Below are 19,967 nucleotides of genomic sequence, written 5' to 3' on the forward strand. Positions count from 1 at the left end.
GCTGCCCCGCTCTCTCCCAAGAACCCTCGCCCGCCCAGGTCCCGCTAGACCGCGTCTCCTTCCCCTCGCCACACGCAGTCCGTCCCCTCCGCCGCCCACGCTCCCCGCTCGGCCGCCCCCTCTCTTCCCGGCGAACCGGCTTCCCCGCCAAGGGGGCCGCCCCGGCCTCGGCCCTCCCCCGGCTCCGGCCGGCCAGACCATAAAGAGCCCGGCGCCCTCGGCGGAGGCAGCTCCTAGTGCGCTCAGCTCTGCACCGCCCCCGACGGCAGCCCCGGAGGCCGCGCCCCGCGCACCCTGCACCTGCGCCGCCCGCGGGGCCCGACGGAGGGTCAGCGCGCAGCTGGGGACACCGAGGCACGGCCAAGCCGCCTCGCTCGCGGGCGTCCGCGGCTGCAGGAAGAGCCAATATGCTGGCCCCGCGCGGAGCCGCCTTCCTCCTGCTGCACCTGGCCCTGCAGCCGTGGCTAGGGGCTGGCGCCCAGGCCACCCCCCAGGGTAAGTGGGCTCGCGCCGGGGCGGGGGCGACGAGCCCCGGGTTCCTCCTTCACGCTCCGCTTGGACGACAGGAGGGACCAGCTCCGCGCGCTGCTTGGCCCTTGGCTCCCGGGGCCTCCGTCGGTACTTCTCTGACCCTCTGGGGTCCGAGTCCCAGCATTTTGTGATTGGAAGTGGCGATTAGAGTACAGCATTTTCTGAGAGACCATTATCCGGCCATGAGACCACTTCCCTAAACAACATCTTAGGGGATTCGAAACTTATTTTCAGTCCATGCAAAGAAGTGGAGTTCATTTCAGAGCTCACCCTTCGCTAGACCTCTAACACATCCTGAAATCCAGGTTGTATCCCCTGCGGTTCTCTCTGGCCGGCCATCCCCTAAGCCTTTGCCCCCTAAACTCCGACCCGGCAGGAGCGAAGTTCCCGAGAAAGGCACACGCAGCTTTACTCTCTTTGCCCGGCTACTGGCTCTTTGCTGCTCTTTGGCCCCCAAAACCATCTTTGGGAGTCGGCATCATCTCTTGATTCCTGAGATGAATAGAGCAGGAAGGACCAAGAAGTCGGTGTTTCTCTTCTAGAGGTAAAAATTCGATAAATACTTTGAAAAGACAGCTGAATAATCTTCAAACCTCTGTGTGAAATGGGGTGAAAATGACCATTGGGCAGAATGCACTTAAGTTTAAACTGATTTTTTTTTTTTTTTTTTTTTTTTTTTTTGTAAAGGTCAAAAGGAAGAAATTACTTAAGCAAGAAAAGATGTTAGGGCTCTGACTGGCCATCCAGTGATGACCTTCACCTGTTGACTTATTACTGCGGCATGAAATAAAGCTGGAAGGAGTCAACAGGTTGAAGTGAAAGTTGTTCTTCCTCACAAACCCAGGGTGAAGCATGCCTCTGAGGGAAGTCTCCAATTCCTCCCTCTCCTACTGCAGTAATAACCCATTTAAACTTTGCATGTCACCAAATAACTCCTTTTGATTTCAGACCAGGCAACCAGAATAGTGGTTTCAGGGGGTAGGTAATAATACACTGCATTTAGTTTGCCTTGAAATATTTGAAATACTATAGTGTGTATTTATTCATTGTGACCTCTCTTCAAGGAAGGTAAGAAAGTTTTTTTTAAAAATTGAAGTGTAATTGGCACAGAAGGATATATCAGTTTCAGGTGAACATGAAACATAACGATTCCAAAATTGCATACATTGTGAAATGATCACCACAATAAAGCCAGTTAACATCTGTCACCATATGCCATTACAAAAAAAAATGATTTTCTGCAATGGAAACTTTTGGGGTTTTCTCTCTTAGCAACTTTCAAATATGCAATACTGTATTATTAACTATAATCAGCATGCTATACTTGAAATCCCATGACCTATTGGTTTTATAACTGGAAGTTGGTACCCTTTGACACTTTTCACCCTTGCCTCCACCCCTACCCCCCCCCCCCCACCACCAGTATGCTCACTGTATATGAGCTTGGCTGCTTGTTGTTTTAGTTGCCGCATAGAAAATGAGATCATACAGTATCTGTCTTTCTGTGTCTGACTTATTTCACTGAGCATAATGCCCTCAAGGTCCCTCCATGTTGTCACAAATGGCAAGATTTCATTCCTTTCCTAGGTTAAATAATTTTCCATGATATACATATACCACATCTTCTTTATTCATCTATTAATGGACACTTGATGGTTTCCATATCTTGACTATTGTACGTAATGGTTCAGTGAACATGAACCTGTATATATCTTTTTGAAGTAGTGTTTTTAGGGTTTTTGGATGAATACCCAGAAGTGGAATTGCTGGATCATAAGTAGTTCTATTTTTAGTTTTTTTGAGGATCCTCCGTACTGTTTTCCATAGTGGTTGCACCAATTTACATTCCCACAAACAGTACACAAGAGTTTCCTTTTCTCCACATCCTTGCCAACACTTGGTATTTCTCTTTGATAATAACCATTCCAACCGGTGTGAGGTGATAACTCATTGTGGTTTTAATTTCCCTGATGATTACTGATGTTGAACATCTTCTCATGTGCCTGTTGGCCACTTGTATGTCTTTTTAATATAATTTATTGTCAAGTTAGCTAACATACAGTGTATACGGTGTGCCCTTGGTTTCAGGAGTAGATTCCCATGATTCATCGCTTACCTACAACACCCAGTGCTCATCTCTATGTTTTCTTTGGAAAAAAATATCTGTTCAGATCTTCCGCCCACTTAAAAATCAGATTCTTTTTTTGCTATTGAGTTCTAGGAGTTCTTTATATAGTTTGTATAATAACCCCTTATCAGATATGATTTGTCAATATTTTCTGTCATTCAGTAGGTTGTCATTTCATTTTGTTGATGGTTTCTTTTGCTATTCAGAAGCTTTTTAGTTTGATGGAGTCCCACTTGTTTGCTTTTGCTTCTGCTGCCTTTGCTTTTTGATGTTAGAAAGGAAGCTTTTCGGGGTGCCTGGGTGGCTCAGTTGGCTAAGTGTCCGACTTTGGCTCAGGTTATGATCTCAACTTTGTGAGTTCAAGCCCCACATCAGGTCTCTGCTGTCATCGTGGAGCCCACTTCTGATTCTCGGTCTCTCTCATTCTCTCTGTCCCTTCTCCACTCAAAAATAAATGAACATTAAAAAAAAAGAGGAAGCTTTTCAAAACAATTCAAAAGTTTTCTGATTGTACATAGGATTTGGCAGTTTTAAACTTAGGGGTTAATATTTTGTGTTGTATGAATTCCTGACATGTGAACACACAGCCTCATGGTGTGCTGCAGGTTTGGATTTTGCTGCTTCTTGGAGCTGCCTGTTTCATAGGACTCCGAATAAGGCTGTACTACCTAAATTATCTGGTTAACTTAGTTGCTGTAGATTATCAGATTAAGTTAAGTTTCTGATAGATTGTTTTATTGAATTAATTAGTCTTACCATCATCAGCTCAACTGAATAATAATTTGTATCCTTTCTCCTGTGAGCTGCCTTGCTAGTCTTATTGGTATGTATTCAATTGTCATACCGTGGTAGTTGGACTGATTCGTAGTAGTAATTTCACCTCTAACAGTAGAAGGTTGTGCTTAGATCGTGGCACTATTAATGAAATGTAATAACATTAATAGAAAATTGTGTCTCATTTCCTTTTCAAAACACTCTCCAAACTCATTACCAACTAATCCCAACTCTGCCTCTTGAGAGAGAAGCCAATGGGTTAGATGAGCCTTGAAGATTGAAATAGGGTAAATTTAGCTTGAGCTAAATCATGTGCATAATCCTAGTGAAAGCAAGACTCCAGAATAGCAAGAGTTTAGTGTTGAATGCAGTTCCCATACCTTGAACACACATTGGCAGATGGCTTGTCCTGAATGGAACTTTTAGACATATTGTCTCATTTTCCCTTGTTCTTACTGATGGAAATGTAAAGCTTGCAATTCTCTGGAAATTAAAAAATTCTGTTTCCTTTTTGAAGTACAGTAGGCAATAGTCTTCATGTTTGGGTGGAGGTGGGGGGAAGCGAAGTCCTAGAAGGAACATAATAGATGTTTTGCTTTCCAGTATTTCTAATATTAAACACATTATTTTGTAAGGTCCTTAAGTACATGGGAAAGAATACATATCCAGTATAAAGACAGATAGTTTCTTAAAGAGTAGAAATTCTTGAGTACTTAGGGTTTTGCCTGTTTGTTTTATAACTTTTATTTATTTTTTTCTTATTACAAAAGTAACACCTGTTCATTGTAAAAATAAAAATAAAAAATTGCATAAGCAAAAAAAAGGAAATAAATGTATAATTATATGACCCAGAGATAGGTACTATTCATGTTAGGTTCTGTTGTGTTGTCTTTCAAATGTTTTCATTTGGAAATATATATTTCAAGTGGGGTCATGTTACATGTATAGTTTTATGATTTTTTCAATTCTTTATATCATGAACATCTTCCATATCTGTAAGTATTCAGCTGCATTACTATTTTTTATAGATAATAATCCACTTTCGGGAGGGACTAAAGTTTATTTATCAAGCGCTCTAATAAAGGACCCTTAAGTTGCATCCAGTGTTTTGATATTATAAACAATAATTTGTTGAACAGTTGTAGTGCTACAGGATGGCTTGGATGGCTAAAATCTCTTTGGTCTCTGTCAAGCCCTTCTTTCTCTGCTAAGGACAGTTGATGTTTTCATTAAAAAGTGCTATGCTAACAAGGCTTTGGTTTTCCACCTCTTCCAGTTAGATTTTCTCCCATTTTCTTTGGATATCTTTGGGTATCATTGTATTAATTGTTTTTACAGTCAGATGGTGAGAAAAATACCTTATTGTTCAAGTTAGCAATTCCTTCATCATTAGTTAAGCATATGAACAGTGTGTGTGTGTGTGTGTGTGTGTGTGTGTGTGTGTGTGTGTGTACATACCACATCCTGCAGGAACTTCAGCCTCTAAACCTTTTTTTCTAGATACAGTAATGTGTATACACACACACACACACACACACAAAATACTTATTTGCCATTGTAACTCTTTTTCTGTAAATTGTCTGTAAATTGCTTTTTCATGTTCTGTGCCCATTTTCCTTGTTTTTAAAAATTTTTTTCTTTTTATTTTTTTTAATTACATCTAAGTTAGTTAGCATATAGTGCAACGATGATTTCAGGAGTAGATTCCTTAGTGTCCCTTACCCACTTAGCCCATCCCCCCTCCCACAACCCCTCCAGTAACCCTCTGTTTGTTCTCCATATTTAAGTGTCTCTTCTGTTTTGTCCCCCTCCCTGTTTTTATATTATTTTGGCTTCCCTTCCCTTATGTTCATCTGTTCTGTGTCTTAAAGTCCTCATATGAGTGAAGTCATATGATACTTATCTTTCTCTGACTGCTGTGTCCATTTTTCTATTGCTTATTTTATTAATTTGTAAGAGCTTTTTATAAATTATGGATTCTATTACCCTTTTCATAACCAGATTATTGTATCTAGAAAACAGCTTTAGAGGCTGAAGTTCCTGTAGGCTTTGGAATTGTTCAAACAATATTAGTATAAACCAACAAAAATACTGAATAACTTCTAGTGAGTATTACCCATTTGGCCTTTGCCTTTTGAATAATTCTGGATGTATACTCTTAAAGCTCTCAAAAATATTACAAATATGTATATGTATCTATATCTCTAGATAGATAGATAGATAGATAGAAAGAAAAAGAAAGCAAGAAAGAGAAAGAAAGAAAAAGAAAGAGAGAAAGAAAGAAAGAAAGAAAGAAAGAAAGAAAAGATAGATGCATCCAACCTGGGGCTAGAACTTACAACCCTGACACCAAGAGTCTCCTACTCTACTGGCTGAGCCATCCAGGCACCCATGTATCAGGATTTTTAACAGAGAAATATGGGAGAACTATATATGCACAAAGGGAACACTTGGGTCTCACAGAGACAGCAAATTGTTTGCTGACACACTGTGTCCCACCACATCCATTCTTTCTGCTGCATGCCTGGTATCATTTATCACTGACCAGAAAACTACAGTCAGCTCTGGTCCAGGGCATGCATGAGAACCCTAGGGCAGGCATTTACTACTTAGAGACATAAGAGAAACAATGACTTGCATGCTCTCACCTGTCTCCCTTGTAGCCTTTAGTGCTTTTCCTAGTGGGCTTTTTCAGAGCCACTTCTTGGGCCAAATGTGATTTACGGTTTGCAAATTTAGTCTTCTCTTGGGAGTTCATGACCTAGTGATGATGATTGTGCTGTATTTTTTCTGGTTCAAATGTCCAGCCACTGTAAGAATGATAAGGAAGAACTGGTGAGTTTAGCAATGTAAATGGTAACAGTGTTCATGTACGTTATATCTTACTGTCAAATTGTGTCCCCTCAAAAAAATGTTTGTCCCAAACTTCTTTCACTGATTATCCCTTTCTCTCCATTCTCCCTAGTCTTTGACCTTCTCCCATCTTCCAGCCAGAGGCTGAACCCAGCTGTTCTGCAGCCAATCCTGACAGATCCCACCTTGAATGAGGTCTATGTGATCTCCACCTTCAAGCTGCATTCTAAAAGTTCATCCACCATCTTGGGCCTTTACTCTTCCATTGATGGCAGCAAATATTTTGAATTCACTGTGATGGGACGCTTAAACAAAGGTAAGCACATTTGCAGAAATCATTTTCCTAAGAATCTTCTTTTCCTATTTGAACCTTTGGGATCTTCTTGCCTTGAGATGGTTCCCTCCTCCAATTTTATACTGATCCAACATTCATGTCAGTTTTCAATACAAAATTCTTCTGATTGTTCATTGACCTGTCTGGGGAGGATGAGTTGATAATTTGGAGAGAGGATGAAGAATTGTTTGTGGCCAAAATGCCCTTTGACATTGTCCCACCTCCTGTTATTCTGAGTCCAGTTTGGGAAGGGACAGGACCCAGGACCATTAGGCCACTGACTTAGTTCAAGCTGTTAGAACAAATACCATAGACGAGGTGGTCAAACAAGAGACATTTATTTCTGACAGTACTGGAGGCTGAGAAGTCCAAGATCAAGGTGCCAGCAGCTCTTGTTCATGGAGAAAGCCTGGGTCCTGCCACCTTCTTGCCATGTCCTTCCATGGCCTCTCCTCAGTGTGTGCCAGTGAAGAGAGCAAGCTCTCTGTCTTGACTTCCTTAAAAGGAAACTAATGTCATCGTGAGGGTCCCACCCTCATGACCTAATTTAAACCTAATTACTTCCCAAAGTCCCACTGCCTAATACCACCACACTGAGGGGTTAGAGCTTCAACATCTGAATTTGGGGGCGGGGGGGGAGAAGGGACACAAACATTCAGCCTCTAACAGCCACCCACACCATTCTTCTGTTCCCTCGGAAGTATGTGGCTTAGCAGACCTAACTCCAAGCTCTGCAAGAACTTCCCTGGACTTGATGCAGAGAACATACCTCAGTCACTAGAACTAAATGAACATCGTTCTTTTCCACCTGTTTCATCCCAGTTTACACAGGTCTGTCATCTGTTTGGTTGCTTTGCTGTCAAATGTTTCATTGTCACAGTGAGTTACTACAAATACTAAGAAATGATTCTCAAAGAAACAGGTCACTATTTTTTCATCTCCTTCCCCTCCACCCATGCCCTGGGGACAACACCTGTTCCTGCTTATTGAGGAATGTGACAGATACGTGTTCCTGCTGCCTCATGATTTTAATAAAAAAAGGGGGGGACTGGTCCTTCTGGCTAGATGTTATATTTATTTCACTTTGCTTTACTTCAAGTGCTTCAGACTCTCTATCAGATTCTAATTGTGATTGAACATTTAATTTTCAGATATTAGGAGCTGACAGAAATTCCTAATTCTTAACTTTCATAGGACTACAGAGTTAAAAGCAGGAAGGAATGGGTTTTTAATTCCTTTTATGTCAAGTCCCAACCACCCCCCTGCCCCTTCCCTCCCCACTCATATGTGTTCTCTCTGTCTGTACCTTGGGCCTGTCAGGGGCTGTGTTGAGGTCCCAAATAGCGAAGGGAGTCTGGGGACATGGTGACATGTCTCAGCTTGGTGACAGAAGGGCCTTCTGTGGAGTGAAAAACTCTGCTCCTAGCTTTTCAGCCTCACTGAATCTCCCCCCTCCATTTCACAATTGTCCAGTATGCGTGAGCCCATTGTGGAAAATCTGTGTTGCCTGGAAACACAAGGCAGCACATTCCCCAGAACGGATTCTTTTTGTTGATTCTATATGGGCAGAGGTAACACCAGATAGCAAGATGGAGAGGTAAGGGTGTTTTTAGTGCTTCCTTTGAACAACCAGCAGTCATGTGATTCAGCTGTAAACACCAGCTGATCTCCATGTTAGAGGAGAAGACCCCAAGGTTGGATGAACACCTCTCCACCTTTCTGGATTTTGTTAGAAAATGAAAATTAAAGGAAAACAAAGAGGAATTTATACCAGAGTTTGGAGAGTGGACGAACTTGACATAGAGAATTTTCACTGGAGCAATAGAAAAAAGTATAGAGAGTTGCCAACACGGTGAATCTGAAGGTTCTGTGAAGGAGCAGTAGCCTTCAGACTGGAACAAGAAGGAGAAGTGACTGGGTCCATCAGCTCCATGGAAGAGACGGGGTTGTGATTGTGACTCCCTGTCGAGGTATTTGATAGTGGCCGTGCAGGCCTGACCTGGAGGGTCGAGGAGAATCATCTACCTTGAAGGTGAACCCCAGTCACTGTCTAGGGATCTAGATGAGCTCCTACAGTAAAGTGAAGTGTATTGCGTGAAGAATGTGAAGCACAAGTTGGCCAATGAGCTCCCTGCTTCTACAAGTCAGCCTTTGCATGGCTGCCTCATTATCGTTCATAAGCATAACTTGGATGGAGTTAGGCTGGATGGCAGAAACCTTTAGTAGCTTCCCATTCCAAACTGAATAAGATACAGATGTCCCTGCTGAGCTGTCAGAACTTTCTGTGGCATGATCTCGCAACCAGCGTTTGCAATTTATCCCTTATTCCAACCCTCCATGCAGCCTGTGCTTGAGCTAGATGGACTAGTTACCATTTCCTGGGCCCACTCATGCTGTCTGTCCTTTTCTATCCTTTTACTCTTGTCCTTTGCTCCCCACTGGTACCTTTCCTGCATCATATACAGATACCAAAATCCTAAAGATGCAAGACCGTTCTCAAATTCTTTCTGACATCTTTTATTACGATTTCTACAGAAGGTACTAATCTTAGTTTGCCTTGTTCTTGAATTCTTCTCTCCAGTAGGTTGTAAGCTCCCTCAAAGCAGGAACTGAGCATCCCTGAACTCACCTTTGTGTCTTTTGTAGCCTCTAGCACAGTGCCTTGTACATAAAGTAGCTCATGAGCAAAGTGAATAGAATAAATGGAGGCTGTGAAGAGTAGCCTTGTTTATTAAAGAAGATATATACTGTTGTGAAAATTCTGGAACTATACAATGTCTGGCGCATAATAGTTCTGGCTCAAATGCATTAATGAGTTTTGAAGACCATTTGGAGGAGGACATAAGGGAAATGGACTATTTCTGATATAAATGATCTATCAGATTGTTAGTAATACAGGTGGTGCAATCTTGGTAGAAATAAGCGTTCTACAGAAATCACCTGGCTGTACAGAAGATCTGGTTGATATTTTTCTTGTATCTGGCATAGAAGCAACCTTCCAGTTAGGATTTTGAGTTTGAGTCACAGTTAAATCTCTTAACAGCTCTGTCCCCATGAATATGTCTCTGAAGTGCTTAGCCTTGGTTTACTGTCTCTACAGTGGGGTTGATTGATTGCAAGAGCTGAATTATATAAGTATACTTTTTATAGACTGTGAAGCTCAATAAAAATTTCAGGTTCTTCCATATGCTTCTATAAGATAGGTAGAAAGAAGAGGAAGAGAAAGATCTCTGTTTTTTTAGGGGACTGTCTTCCAGAGAGGATTTGGTGAACTCTTGGCTTGCCTTGATGAGACCTTCACCTTTCAGAAAAAAACAATAAGAACTGCTTCTTTAGTCTTAGTTTGTTTGCCACAGAAGAACAACTTAGGGGGTGCCTGGGTGGCTCGGTCGGTTTAATGTCCGACTTTGGCTCAGGTCATGATCTCACGGTTCATAGGTTCAAGTCCCATGTTGGGCTCTGTGCTGACAGCTCAGAGCCTGGAGCCTGCTTAGGATTTTGTGTCTCCCTGTCTCTCTGCCCTCCTCCTGCTCACAATCTGTCTCTCAAAGATAAATAAACATTAAAATTTTTTTTTAAAAGAACAACTTGGTGCTGTGGAAATGAAGGGAACCCCAAGAATTTGCAGTAATAACTGCAGTCAAGCTCCTTAGCATTAAGATAGGACATGTCAAATAGTTCAGAGTAATGGTTCACAGAGAAGTCTGTGGGCTAAAGAGAAACACAGTATAAGAGAGCTAGATGAGTTTCAAAACTAGAATTCTGGGGGCACCTGGGTGGCTTAGTCGGTTAGGTGTCCAACTCTTGATTTCAGCTCAGGTCGTGATCTCATGGTTTTTGAAATCGAGCCCCATATCAGGCTCTCCACTGGCCATGGAGTCTGCTTAAGATTCTCCCTCTTCCACTGCCCCTCCCCCCACTAAAAAAATTAGAATTTTGAACCCAGTAATGAAGGGGGACAATGAGGTGCCTCAAACATTAATAATAATATTTATGTGCCCATCCAGTGTCCCAAGAGTGTTCTAAAGGCTCAAACCTCATTATCTCTTGTGATCTTCACTGTATTCCTATGAGGTGCCTTTGAATTGCTTGGTTTTAAAATGGTCATGTATAGAAAATGGAAAGAATAGTAGTGAGCTTTAGGACGAACTCCTGGAGGATTATATTACTACTCTTGTATCTTGGGATTACCTGGAAAAGAAAGAGCTGGGATTATTTAAAAGAAAATGAGTTCACTAAAAATAAGTCATGCCAAACTTTTTTTAAAGTAGTTTCTAAGCTGAGAGATCAAAAAGATGCTGTGAGCATAATGTATCTTGATATCTGAAAAGAATTTTTTGAAGCCACTCATTATACATTTCTGGAGAGTATAAAAAAGAATAAGCTAGATAAATAGTACTATTAGGGGTTAGTAAGTTGTTTTACAGCAAATCTAGTGGTTTTTGACAAGGCTCTGTCTTGGGCATTGAACTGTTCAGCATATCAGTGACTTAGGTGAAGGCATAAATAGTATTTTATCATGTCTGAAAATGGCACATAGCTAGAGAAGACCATTGAACATGTTGGATGCCATCATCAAGTTTAACAAGGTCCTACCAGTCTGCCACATATGCCACAATCATAGGAAATTTAACAATAACAAATGTAAATCCATCACCTAGGGGTGAAAAGTAAATTGCCCAAGTACAGGCTGTGGGAGAACTATCCTCAGAGGCCTAGTCAACATTAAGAACCAACTAGTGTTGAGCACAGTGCCTGACACTTAGTAGTTGTTTAGAAATGTTTGCTGAATGAATGAATGAATGAATTAGCAGATGCATTAATGCAACAGTTTTTTAAATCTTCTTAAGGGGTGCCTGGGTGAGTTGGTTGAGTGTCTGACTCTTGATTTCAGTTCAGGTCATGATACCAGGGTTGTGGGATCTAACCCCATCTCAGGCTCTGCCCTGAGCAAGGAGCCTACTTGGGATTCTCCTCCTCTACCCTTCTCCCTCACTTGCATGCTTTCTCTAAAAATAAAAATTAAAAAAAAATACATATCACCTGTCATCATTTAAAAAAAATCTCCTTAAATTTTAGACTTCATTAATGCATTCATGTGGCTGGATTAAAGGAGCTAATAGTCCCACCGTACTCATTCAGGACACATGACACAAGGACACTCTCAAGTCAGAGATTACCTTGAGGAGAGTCCCCAAAACAACAGCCCTTTGGACCTCATTTTTTATGACATCACAAATAAAAATGTTAAAGGATCTGGAGAAATAAAGGAGCCAAATAGAAGACATGAGAGAGATGAAAGTTGCCTTAAAATATTTGAAGAATATCATTTGAATTAAGGATAAGACTAAATCTGTCTATAGTTCTGAAGAGCACAGTTAGGACTCATTGGTGGAAGTCAGAGGGAACAACAGATATTGGTTCTGTATTAGGAAAATCTTGGAGAGCAATCCAAAAGTGAAATGGGTTTCCCTACAAAGTAATTAGTTCCTTGTTCCTGGAAATGTGCTGGTAGAAGCTAAACTTTTATTGAAGGGATTTGTGAAATGGGAAATAGAGCTAGATAACTTACAGTGTTCATATTCTGTGGCTCTGCTAAGACCAGAAGATTCCATGGGTGCTTAAGGAATTGCTTTGGAACTCCCTCCTATAAGATGACCTTGGGACTTCGTGTGCACTCAACAGCTTTTGTCACTTACCAGACAGTTGCACACTTGAGGAATCTCATAACTTCTCAAAATATCAAGCCCTCTGCAGATGTTTAATATAATTACTGCGCTTCCTTTCACTGGATGGTTTCTTTGCAGGGTGTGTGTGTGTGTGTGTGTGTGTGTATATATACATGTACTCTGTGTACTTTACATTTGTTCAAACTGCTATAAGAAAATTTCAAAACCTCCACACGGCATTCATCCCACTTGGGAGTCACCCAGGGTACTTTCAGGAAAAGCAATTTGATGGCTTACCTTTTATATGTATTTCCAAAGCACTAAAGTTACAAAGACTCAGTGTATAGGGCATGAAGATAAATAAGCAAAGGCAAACAAGAATATCCATCACAAGAGACATTAATGGCAAGAAGACTTTTTTTTTAATGTGCAATTATTTTAAAAGAAGAGGAAAGGTTGACAGCAATGGCTTTCATCAAATATTGAAAAGTGCCAAAGAGCAAAGCCATTTGCCAAGCAAAGCAGAAAGCCCCGGACTACGGCTTCACGAGTTTGCTGCCTGCGGGCCAGGTCACTCTGAACTCTTTTGCCCAGGCAGACAAAATATTATCATTTCCAGTTCTTTAAAGCTGGCGCCCTACTTCATTGCTCTGACATTCAGTACATCATAATATTTTTGACTACCAAGTCCACTGTTCCGAAAAGCACCCTTTGAAAATTCTTTTCCAAGAAAGCAGTATTTCACATCGTCATTGCTTGGGTTTGCTTTTTCATCTTTTGCCAGTCGCGGAGATGGTATTTAATCAGGCTAAGTTACGTGGTTTCTGTGTCAAGAGGGTAGCCAGGCATGTAAATGGAGCTATAAAATCAAGCCCCAAATTGTCTGGGATACAAAGATGCTAAGTTTAGAAGGAAAGGATTTGTAAACAAAAAAATAAATAAATAAACCAGTAGAAACTGCCCCTCATGTTGTTTAAGAGATTGTGGGTTAAAAAAAAAATCAGAGTGGATACATGAATACTCTATCTATTTTTCATCCAATAAATAGCTGTATTTTGTGTTTTCAGATGCTATGGTATGTGAGAAAATTGATAAAAATTAGAATCCTGGCCCCAGACTTTATGCTCTAGTAGTGAAGATAAGAAATAAATACAAATAGATAACACTAATACCTACATTTGCATAGCAGTTGGTAGTTTTTGTATTTTCTTATTTGACCACCACTGAAAACCAAAAGAGATAGAAAGGAAAACTCATCTTAGCTGCATTTAATAGTTTAAGAAATGGACACCTAGCAAAATTAACAGGCCCAGGGTCACATAGCTATTAGGTATCTGAGCCAAAACTGGACTCTGAGTCCTGGAAAAGTACAGCTGGAAAAGTCCCGACAAAGTGTTACAGGACTAGGAATGAAGACAGCTGCCAGCCATTGGGAAGAAGGAAGACTTCGGGAAGTCAGGTGCATTTGAGCTGGATCTTGGTTTCAGATGAGTAGCCGTGATGGATCAGGAAAGAAAGCGATGGAGCAGAGGGCACTCCACACAGAGGGAAAACCTAATACGGGTTGTTCAGCTTGGCTGGGTAATGAAGGCAGGGGGAAGGTTGCAGCTAGTCCTGGGATCAGGAGGTTAGATGTTATTTAGGAACCACTAGGGAGCTATTAAAAGATTTCAGTTGCTTGCCTGTGTGCGGCTTTGAGAAGGCAATAACTTGGTCAGAAGAGTCCTTTAAGGAGCTCAAGCTGTCGGTCTAGATAAATTGTGCAGAGAGAAGCTTTTGGTGGGAACGTGAGGCAGGAATGTGGTGGACAAAGCCAGCGACAGAACAGAGTGGAGACAGCAACACCGTTTGAAGACGTGCGGTTTTCAGGCAGTTATCACCAAACTGGTTTCAGCTAGTGGTGAGTGAAGAGGGAATAAGAGAACGCAGTGTGCCGCAGCTGAAGAAACAAAGCTGTACCGATGACTGTTTTCCTGAGTGTGGTGTTCCTGGAGGTGGTGATGGACAGAGGTGTGGTTGACCCAGGAGAAGACCACTCTTAGCAGCTTCAGGGGACTGGCTTTGCACCCCTCCTGGAGGGGGGAACCTGATTATGTTATTACCTCTGTAGTATCTCTGCTCCATTTTGCTCTCTCTACTGTGTGTATGTGTGTTGCATTAAGATAGGGCAAGGTGAACACTGGAAAAGGGGGCCGGAGAGAGGGAGGCAACTATGTCTGCCCTCTCCTGCTCCAGCGGTGCTGTCTCTGGAGAAGGTCGGAGAAACTTCCACCCCGCAGGCTGCAAGCTCCTAGAGCCAGAGCTTTAGAACGTGTCTCAACTCAGTGTGACTGATGTGACAACAGTGAGTTTCCTGAGCAGGTGCCTGTCTGCCCTCTGGGGTAGTCTTACTGCTCTGAAGATAAAATAAGTATTGAAGCACTGAAGCATTGAAACTCCTTACTTTGCAATAAAAAAGAAAAATGAAAAATGGAAGCCATAAGAGAAATGAGAATCACTGGATCAAATATGAAGAATGGTAAATGTCAAAGCACTTGATAATTTTTCTGCTAACGGACGTTTTGAAGATGGAAATTTCCGTGATTCTTCTTTTCCTTTTGTTTCCTCTTGCCATTGTCACAAGATCTAGGAGCATGAGGAATTTGTCATTTCAGCACTGCACTGCAACACAAAGCCAGGCAGAAGTATAGAATCCCCTTAAATAACAGCATGAGCACAACAGTAGGTTTTGCTCTCTGCAGTAGATATTGAATTGCCCCTCTCTAAACTTCATAATTTATATATGGAACGCTTTCCATGCAATCATTTTATTATTCATTGAAAGTTCATGTTCACAACATTTAATGTGCACCTGCTATGTGTAAAGTGCTCCACTGGGTACTATTTATAAAATTAAACTTAGTGATTCAGTTATGAAAATAAATCATGGCCCACATGCCCTGGAAAGCCTGTTAAAAGCAGGCAAGATGCCCATGAAAATATGTTTCCTTTGAATTCCACAGAAATCTCAGTTTGAGGAAGAAAACCAAGGCTATCTGTTTTAAGCCACTGTGTGTATCCTCTTCAACTGTTAATTTGAGGCACTGAGGTTGTGGTGTGAAGAGAATAAGGAGATGTTGAGTATACATGTCTATGACCTAATTGAAGTTTGGTGGCCCAAGTGGTATTCTCACTGGCCTGTAAAACTCCAGGTGTTTGTAAAACTGCTCAAAACAGTAAAGAAATGAGCTCTGAAAAGTTGAATTAGTCTATAGGTTTTGATCAATTTTCTCCCTCTTTTGGTTACCATATATGCCTTCAATTTCCAGCTGTGCAGTTATTGTTTAAATTCTGAACAACATTAAATAGGTAAAAATTCTGGCGTATCCCATATTTATAATGCCTCGAGAATGTCTACTCATGTCTACTTTCTTCCTTCCCACTCTTTCTCTTCATACCACCATATATAAAATACTATGTTTTGTATTAGAGTCAGAGAAAGGTCTTTTAGCCAGTCTGTCCTGCCAGGTCTTACCAATTGTTTTCTCTTGGTAAGCGAGTGGTGGTGAGCACATAGGCCTAAGAGAAGATCTCCTTACTCCTCCTGGCATCTCTGCATATCACAGAACCTAAGGCTATCTGGCCCTCTCCAGTCATGGTCAAATGGAAAAACAGATCTGGGCAGATTTTAGAAGCAGTGGGAATATCCACCTAGACAGCCTTATACATTTGGAGGAAGTCTTCAAATAAATCCTGAAAGTTTCATAGTGGTGACTATTTTTTCTGGCAGTACTACAACATCAACAGGCTGGTTACTCCACGGGGAGGCACCAAGTTGGCATTTACACTCTTCAGAAAAGGTACCTGTGGAAAAATAGTCCAAGTTACTTGCTACAAATCATACAGCTTGACAGCAGCACAGTCTGGGTATATGTACGTAATTCACTTCTTCTTAATTTTTTTTTGTATACTATAACGCATGTTTCTTGTGAAAAAAATTAGACAATGAGGATGAGCAAGAGGAAAACATCATCCAAGCACCCACCAATGACCGTATTAAAGTTGACATATTTCCTTCTAAATTTCTGTATATTTTTTTCTGAACGAAATTATACTGTGACTCAACGCGTTTCTCACTCCACAAAATACCAGGACTCTGTCTGTGTTTTTAATGTGTGCCTATTCCATAGTATTCCATTTCATGATTACACTAAAATTAAAGTAGCTAGTGCACCCTCTCTTTTTATGCATATATGTTGTACCAAATGTTTCTTACATATTCCTGAAATGATTATTTCTGGCAACGAACTGTAGTTTGGCAATGGTACCTATGGATGAATTTGGAGGTGTTCTTGGGTCGACTCACTAAGCCCTTAGAAGCAAATCGGTTTGCTCCCAAGACCAAACTTGGGTCCTTAGAGCAAACCTCACCCGATGGGCTTTAACTCCCAAAGGCTCAGCTGAACAGATTTCAGCTCAGGGCTCAATAAATTCAAGAAAGTAATGGAGTAAAAAGCAAGACAGAAAACCAGAATCTTAAAGTTTGTAAGAATTTTTATTTAACAAGAAGTGGAAATGCTTGAGCTTAAGGATATATGTGAATAGATAGCTACCTACATAAAAAAAGAAAAAATCAAACAGAAAATAAGATAGTAGATCTTCTTCTTAGTCCTTCTTTTGCAACCATGGATACCTTAGGTTTTCTGAGCATTGTTAAATTGAAGATGGGTTGCAGAGGGACAGTATGACAGATAATACTCCATTCAATATATGTTTACAAAGGCCTAGCCATAGTTCACATTCCTTTAGTCATGAAATAAACCACTCAGTTTCTTTTTTTTTTTTTACTTTTTTTTTTTCAATATATGAAATTTATTGTCAAATTGGCTTCCATACAACACCCAGTGCTCATCCCAACAGGTGCCCTCCTCTCAGTTTCAAATTCTAGTCTTGCCACTTAGGTGTCCTTGTGTAAGTTCCTTCACTTACCTGACGTTCACTTTTGTCATCTGGAGTTATTCCACTTTGATAGGGTTGCAGTGAATAGAAATTAAGTGTTGAAAGCAACTAAGGGCGGCACCCAGCTCCATTGTAGTGCTTAATAAATGAATTGGTGAATTAATGGATTTATGCGTTCAGGAGCTTATTTGGATTTCAATTGACTTTTGATGGATTCTGCTTGTTTATTGTACTTATCACTGTCTGAAATTGTTTGTTTTCAGATGTGCTACTTAGTGTCTGTCTTTCCATGAGCACAAAGCATCCTCAACAACAGAGTGGGTTACAAGTGTCTAGAATAATGCCTGGCACACAATGTGTTGAATATTTATGGTTCCAACTTGCTTGCATTCTTTCTAGTAACCCAGCCTTGTGACCTACAGGCTGTTTACCAGAGACTTGCCCTTTCTCATCCTTTTCTCATCCTTGGTTGATATGTGCTTGGTTCCAGCTGTACTCCGTTACCTGAAGAACGATGGGAGGATTCATTTGGTGGTTTTCAACAACCTGCATCTGGCTGATGGCAGGCGGCACAGGGTCCTCCTGAGACTCACCAACTTGCGGCGAGGGACTGGCTCTGTAGAGCTCTACATGGATTGCACCCAAGTGGATTCTGTTCACAATCTCCCCAGAGCCTTTTCCGGCTCTTCCCAGAGTCCTGAGTCCATTGAATTAAGGACCTTCCAGAGGAAGGCACAGGTAGAAACCCATAAGCCATTCTCCAAAGTGGAAAGAGCCCAGGCTCAGGGAATGCAGAGGAGTATGCTGAGGTCATGTGTGGGTCTCATTCTGGATGCATAATTAGCATTACCTGTAGAACTTAAAAACCTATTGAAAGAGGGCCTAGGCTCAAGGCAAACTGAATTAAATTCTGTAGAGGTGGTGCCTAGGCCTAAGTATTTTTAATAATACTGATTCTAGGGGTGCCTGGGTGGCTTGGTCGGTTAAGCATCCAACTTCGGCTCAGGTCATGATCTCACGGTCCGTGAGTTCGAGCTCTGCGTCGGGCTCTGTGCTGACAGCTCAGAGCCTGGAGCCCATTTCAGATTCTGTGTCTCCCTCTCTCTCTGCTCTTCCCTGTTCATGCTCTGTCTCTCTCTGTCTCAAAAATAAATAAACCTTAAAAAAAATTTTTTTTAAATAATAATAATAATACTGATTCTAATCAGAAGCTAAAATTGAGAGCCTCTGAAGTTGGAAAGGAAAAGCAAAAATTTAAAGAACAATCTTAGAGGGGCCCCTGACTGGCTCAGTTGGTAGAACCTGCGGCTCTTGATTGTGGGTTCCTGAGTTTGACCTCCACATTGGGCCTAGAGATTACGTAAAACAAAAACAAAATCTTAGAGCAATAGGATGATCTATTTTAAATTTTTCTATAATTTTACTGTTTTTAATGAAAGCGAAAAAGAATGATTGGAAACTCCAAGCACTAGGAACAACATTTTTCATGTGTCTTATTAGAGCAATCCTAGCAAAAAAGACCTTACTGCCAACTTAGCTCCATGAGGCCTTAAAAGTCTCTTCACCCCTTTTCTGTTTTATGATATGTTGATGGTATTTTTTATTATATCATGGCACCTCCCCTAGAAATTGCCACATATATTGCTTTTAAATTTTTGTGCCAGGAAATAATGTGTTTCCTATAAAGAGCTAGCATTCTTTGTCCTTCCCATGTATTATAACTGGTCATAGTTCTTGAATTTTACCTTCCATTGATGTAGAAGTCAATGCCAAAATCAGTAACTGTGTTCATCTGTTACGGCCCATAATGTTATCTTCTGTGTCTCAATCTTCATTTCCATTTCTACTTTATTTTATTGTATGTGCTTTAGTTACAAGCTGCTCTGATCCCTTTGTACAAAGAGACTGGGTATAAGCAATAATTTCCATTACAACTAAGAATGCTGAGAAGTTTTACATAATAATATAAAAACAATGAATCTGATACTGGAATTTTGTGTTTGGAGAATAGGAAGCATTTTCAAGCAGAAACTTCAAGAAAGCTAAAATGCAAGGGTTCTTTTGTTTTTGCAGAAAAAGAAAAACACAAATAGACTTAGTATAGATTTTTATATAGAGAAAAAAATAGTGAATAGAGAGATATGCAAAACTTTATTTCTGAATCCCCAAAGTAGCCCAAATAATCAGAATGACAGTCACAGATTGTGTCACTGACCATTTCAGAATTTAGTGTGTACCACTAAATAAGTCAATTTCTAAAAGCCAGGAGTCAGCCATGTCAAGGTCATCAGAAACTAAACTCATTGGAATTTTTCCAAAAGTTCTAAATCCTTAGACTATCAAAGACTACAGTATTCTGTCTTCATAGTCACCTTCTTATTTATTCAGTCAGCTAACAAATAGGCATATTCTAGGCGTTAAGGAAAGCATTGTGGGCAAAACAGTCATGGCCCTGCCTCCATAGAGCTTATAGCCTGATGTCCAAAACAATATCTGTTATATAGCATGTGTTGCGTATTAACTTAGCAAAATTAGAAAACAGAACTACTCTGAAAATACTTAGTGTCCTTGTTTTATTTCTTTATTACTTACATATTTTTTAATTTAAATTTTAATCAACATACAGTGCAGTATTGGTTTCAGGAGTAGAATTCAGTGATTCATCCCTTACATACATCACCCAGTGCTCATTATCGCAAGTGCCCTCCTCAATACCCATCGTCCATCTAGCCCATCCCCA

The 19,967-nt window shown here is 40.8% G+C and overlaps 1 protein-coding gene across 1 annotated transcript in view; it reads left to right on the top strand.

The window, feature by feature from the left end:
• Positions 1-285: 285 nt before the first annotated feature.
• The window catches only part of THBS4 (thrombospondin 4), a 45,197-nt gene continuing 25,515 nt past the window's right edge, over positions 286-19,967 (top strand). Inside the window, exons 1-3 of the mRNA XM_042942122.1 lie at positions 286-495; positions 6,399-6,602; positions 17,718-17,965. Of these exons, the coding sequence (XP_042798056.1) occupies positions 408-495; positions 6,399-6,602; positions 17,718-17,965 (540 nt within the window). The 5' untranslated portion in view covers positions 286-407. The remainder of the gene's footprint in view (positions 496-6,398; positions 6,603-17,717; positions 17,966-19,967) is intronic.

The sequence above is a fragment of the Panthera leo genome, chromosome A1, assembly GCF_018350215.1.
Source record: "Panthera leo isolate Ple1 chromosome A1, P.leo_Ple1_pat1.1, whole genome shotgun sequence".
In the NCBI taxonomy this organism is placed as follows: domain Eukaryota; kingdom Metazoa; phylum Chordata; class Mammalia; order Carnivora; family Felidae; genus Panthera; species Panthera leo.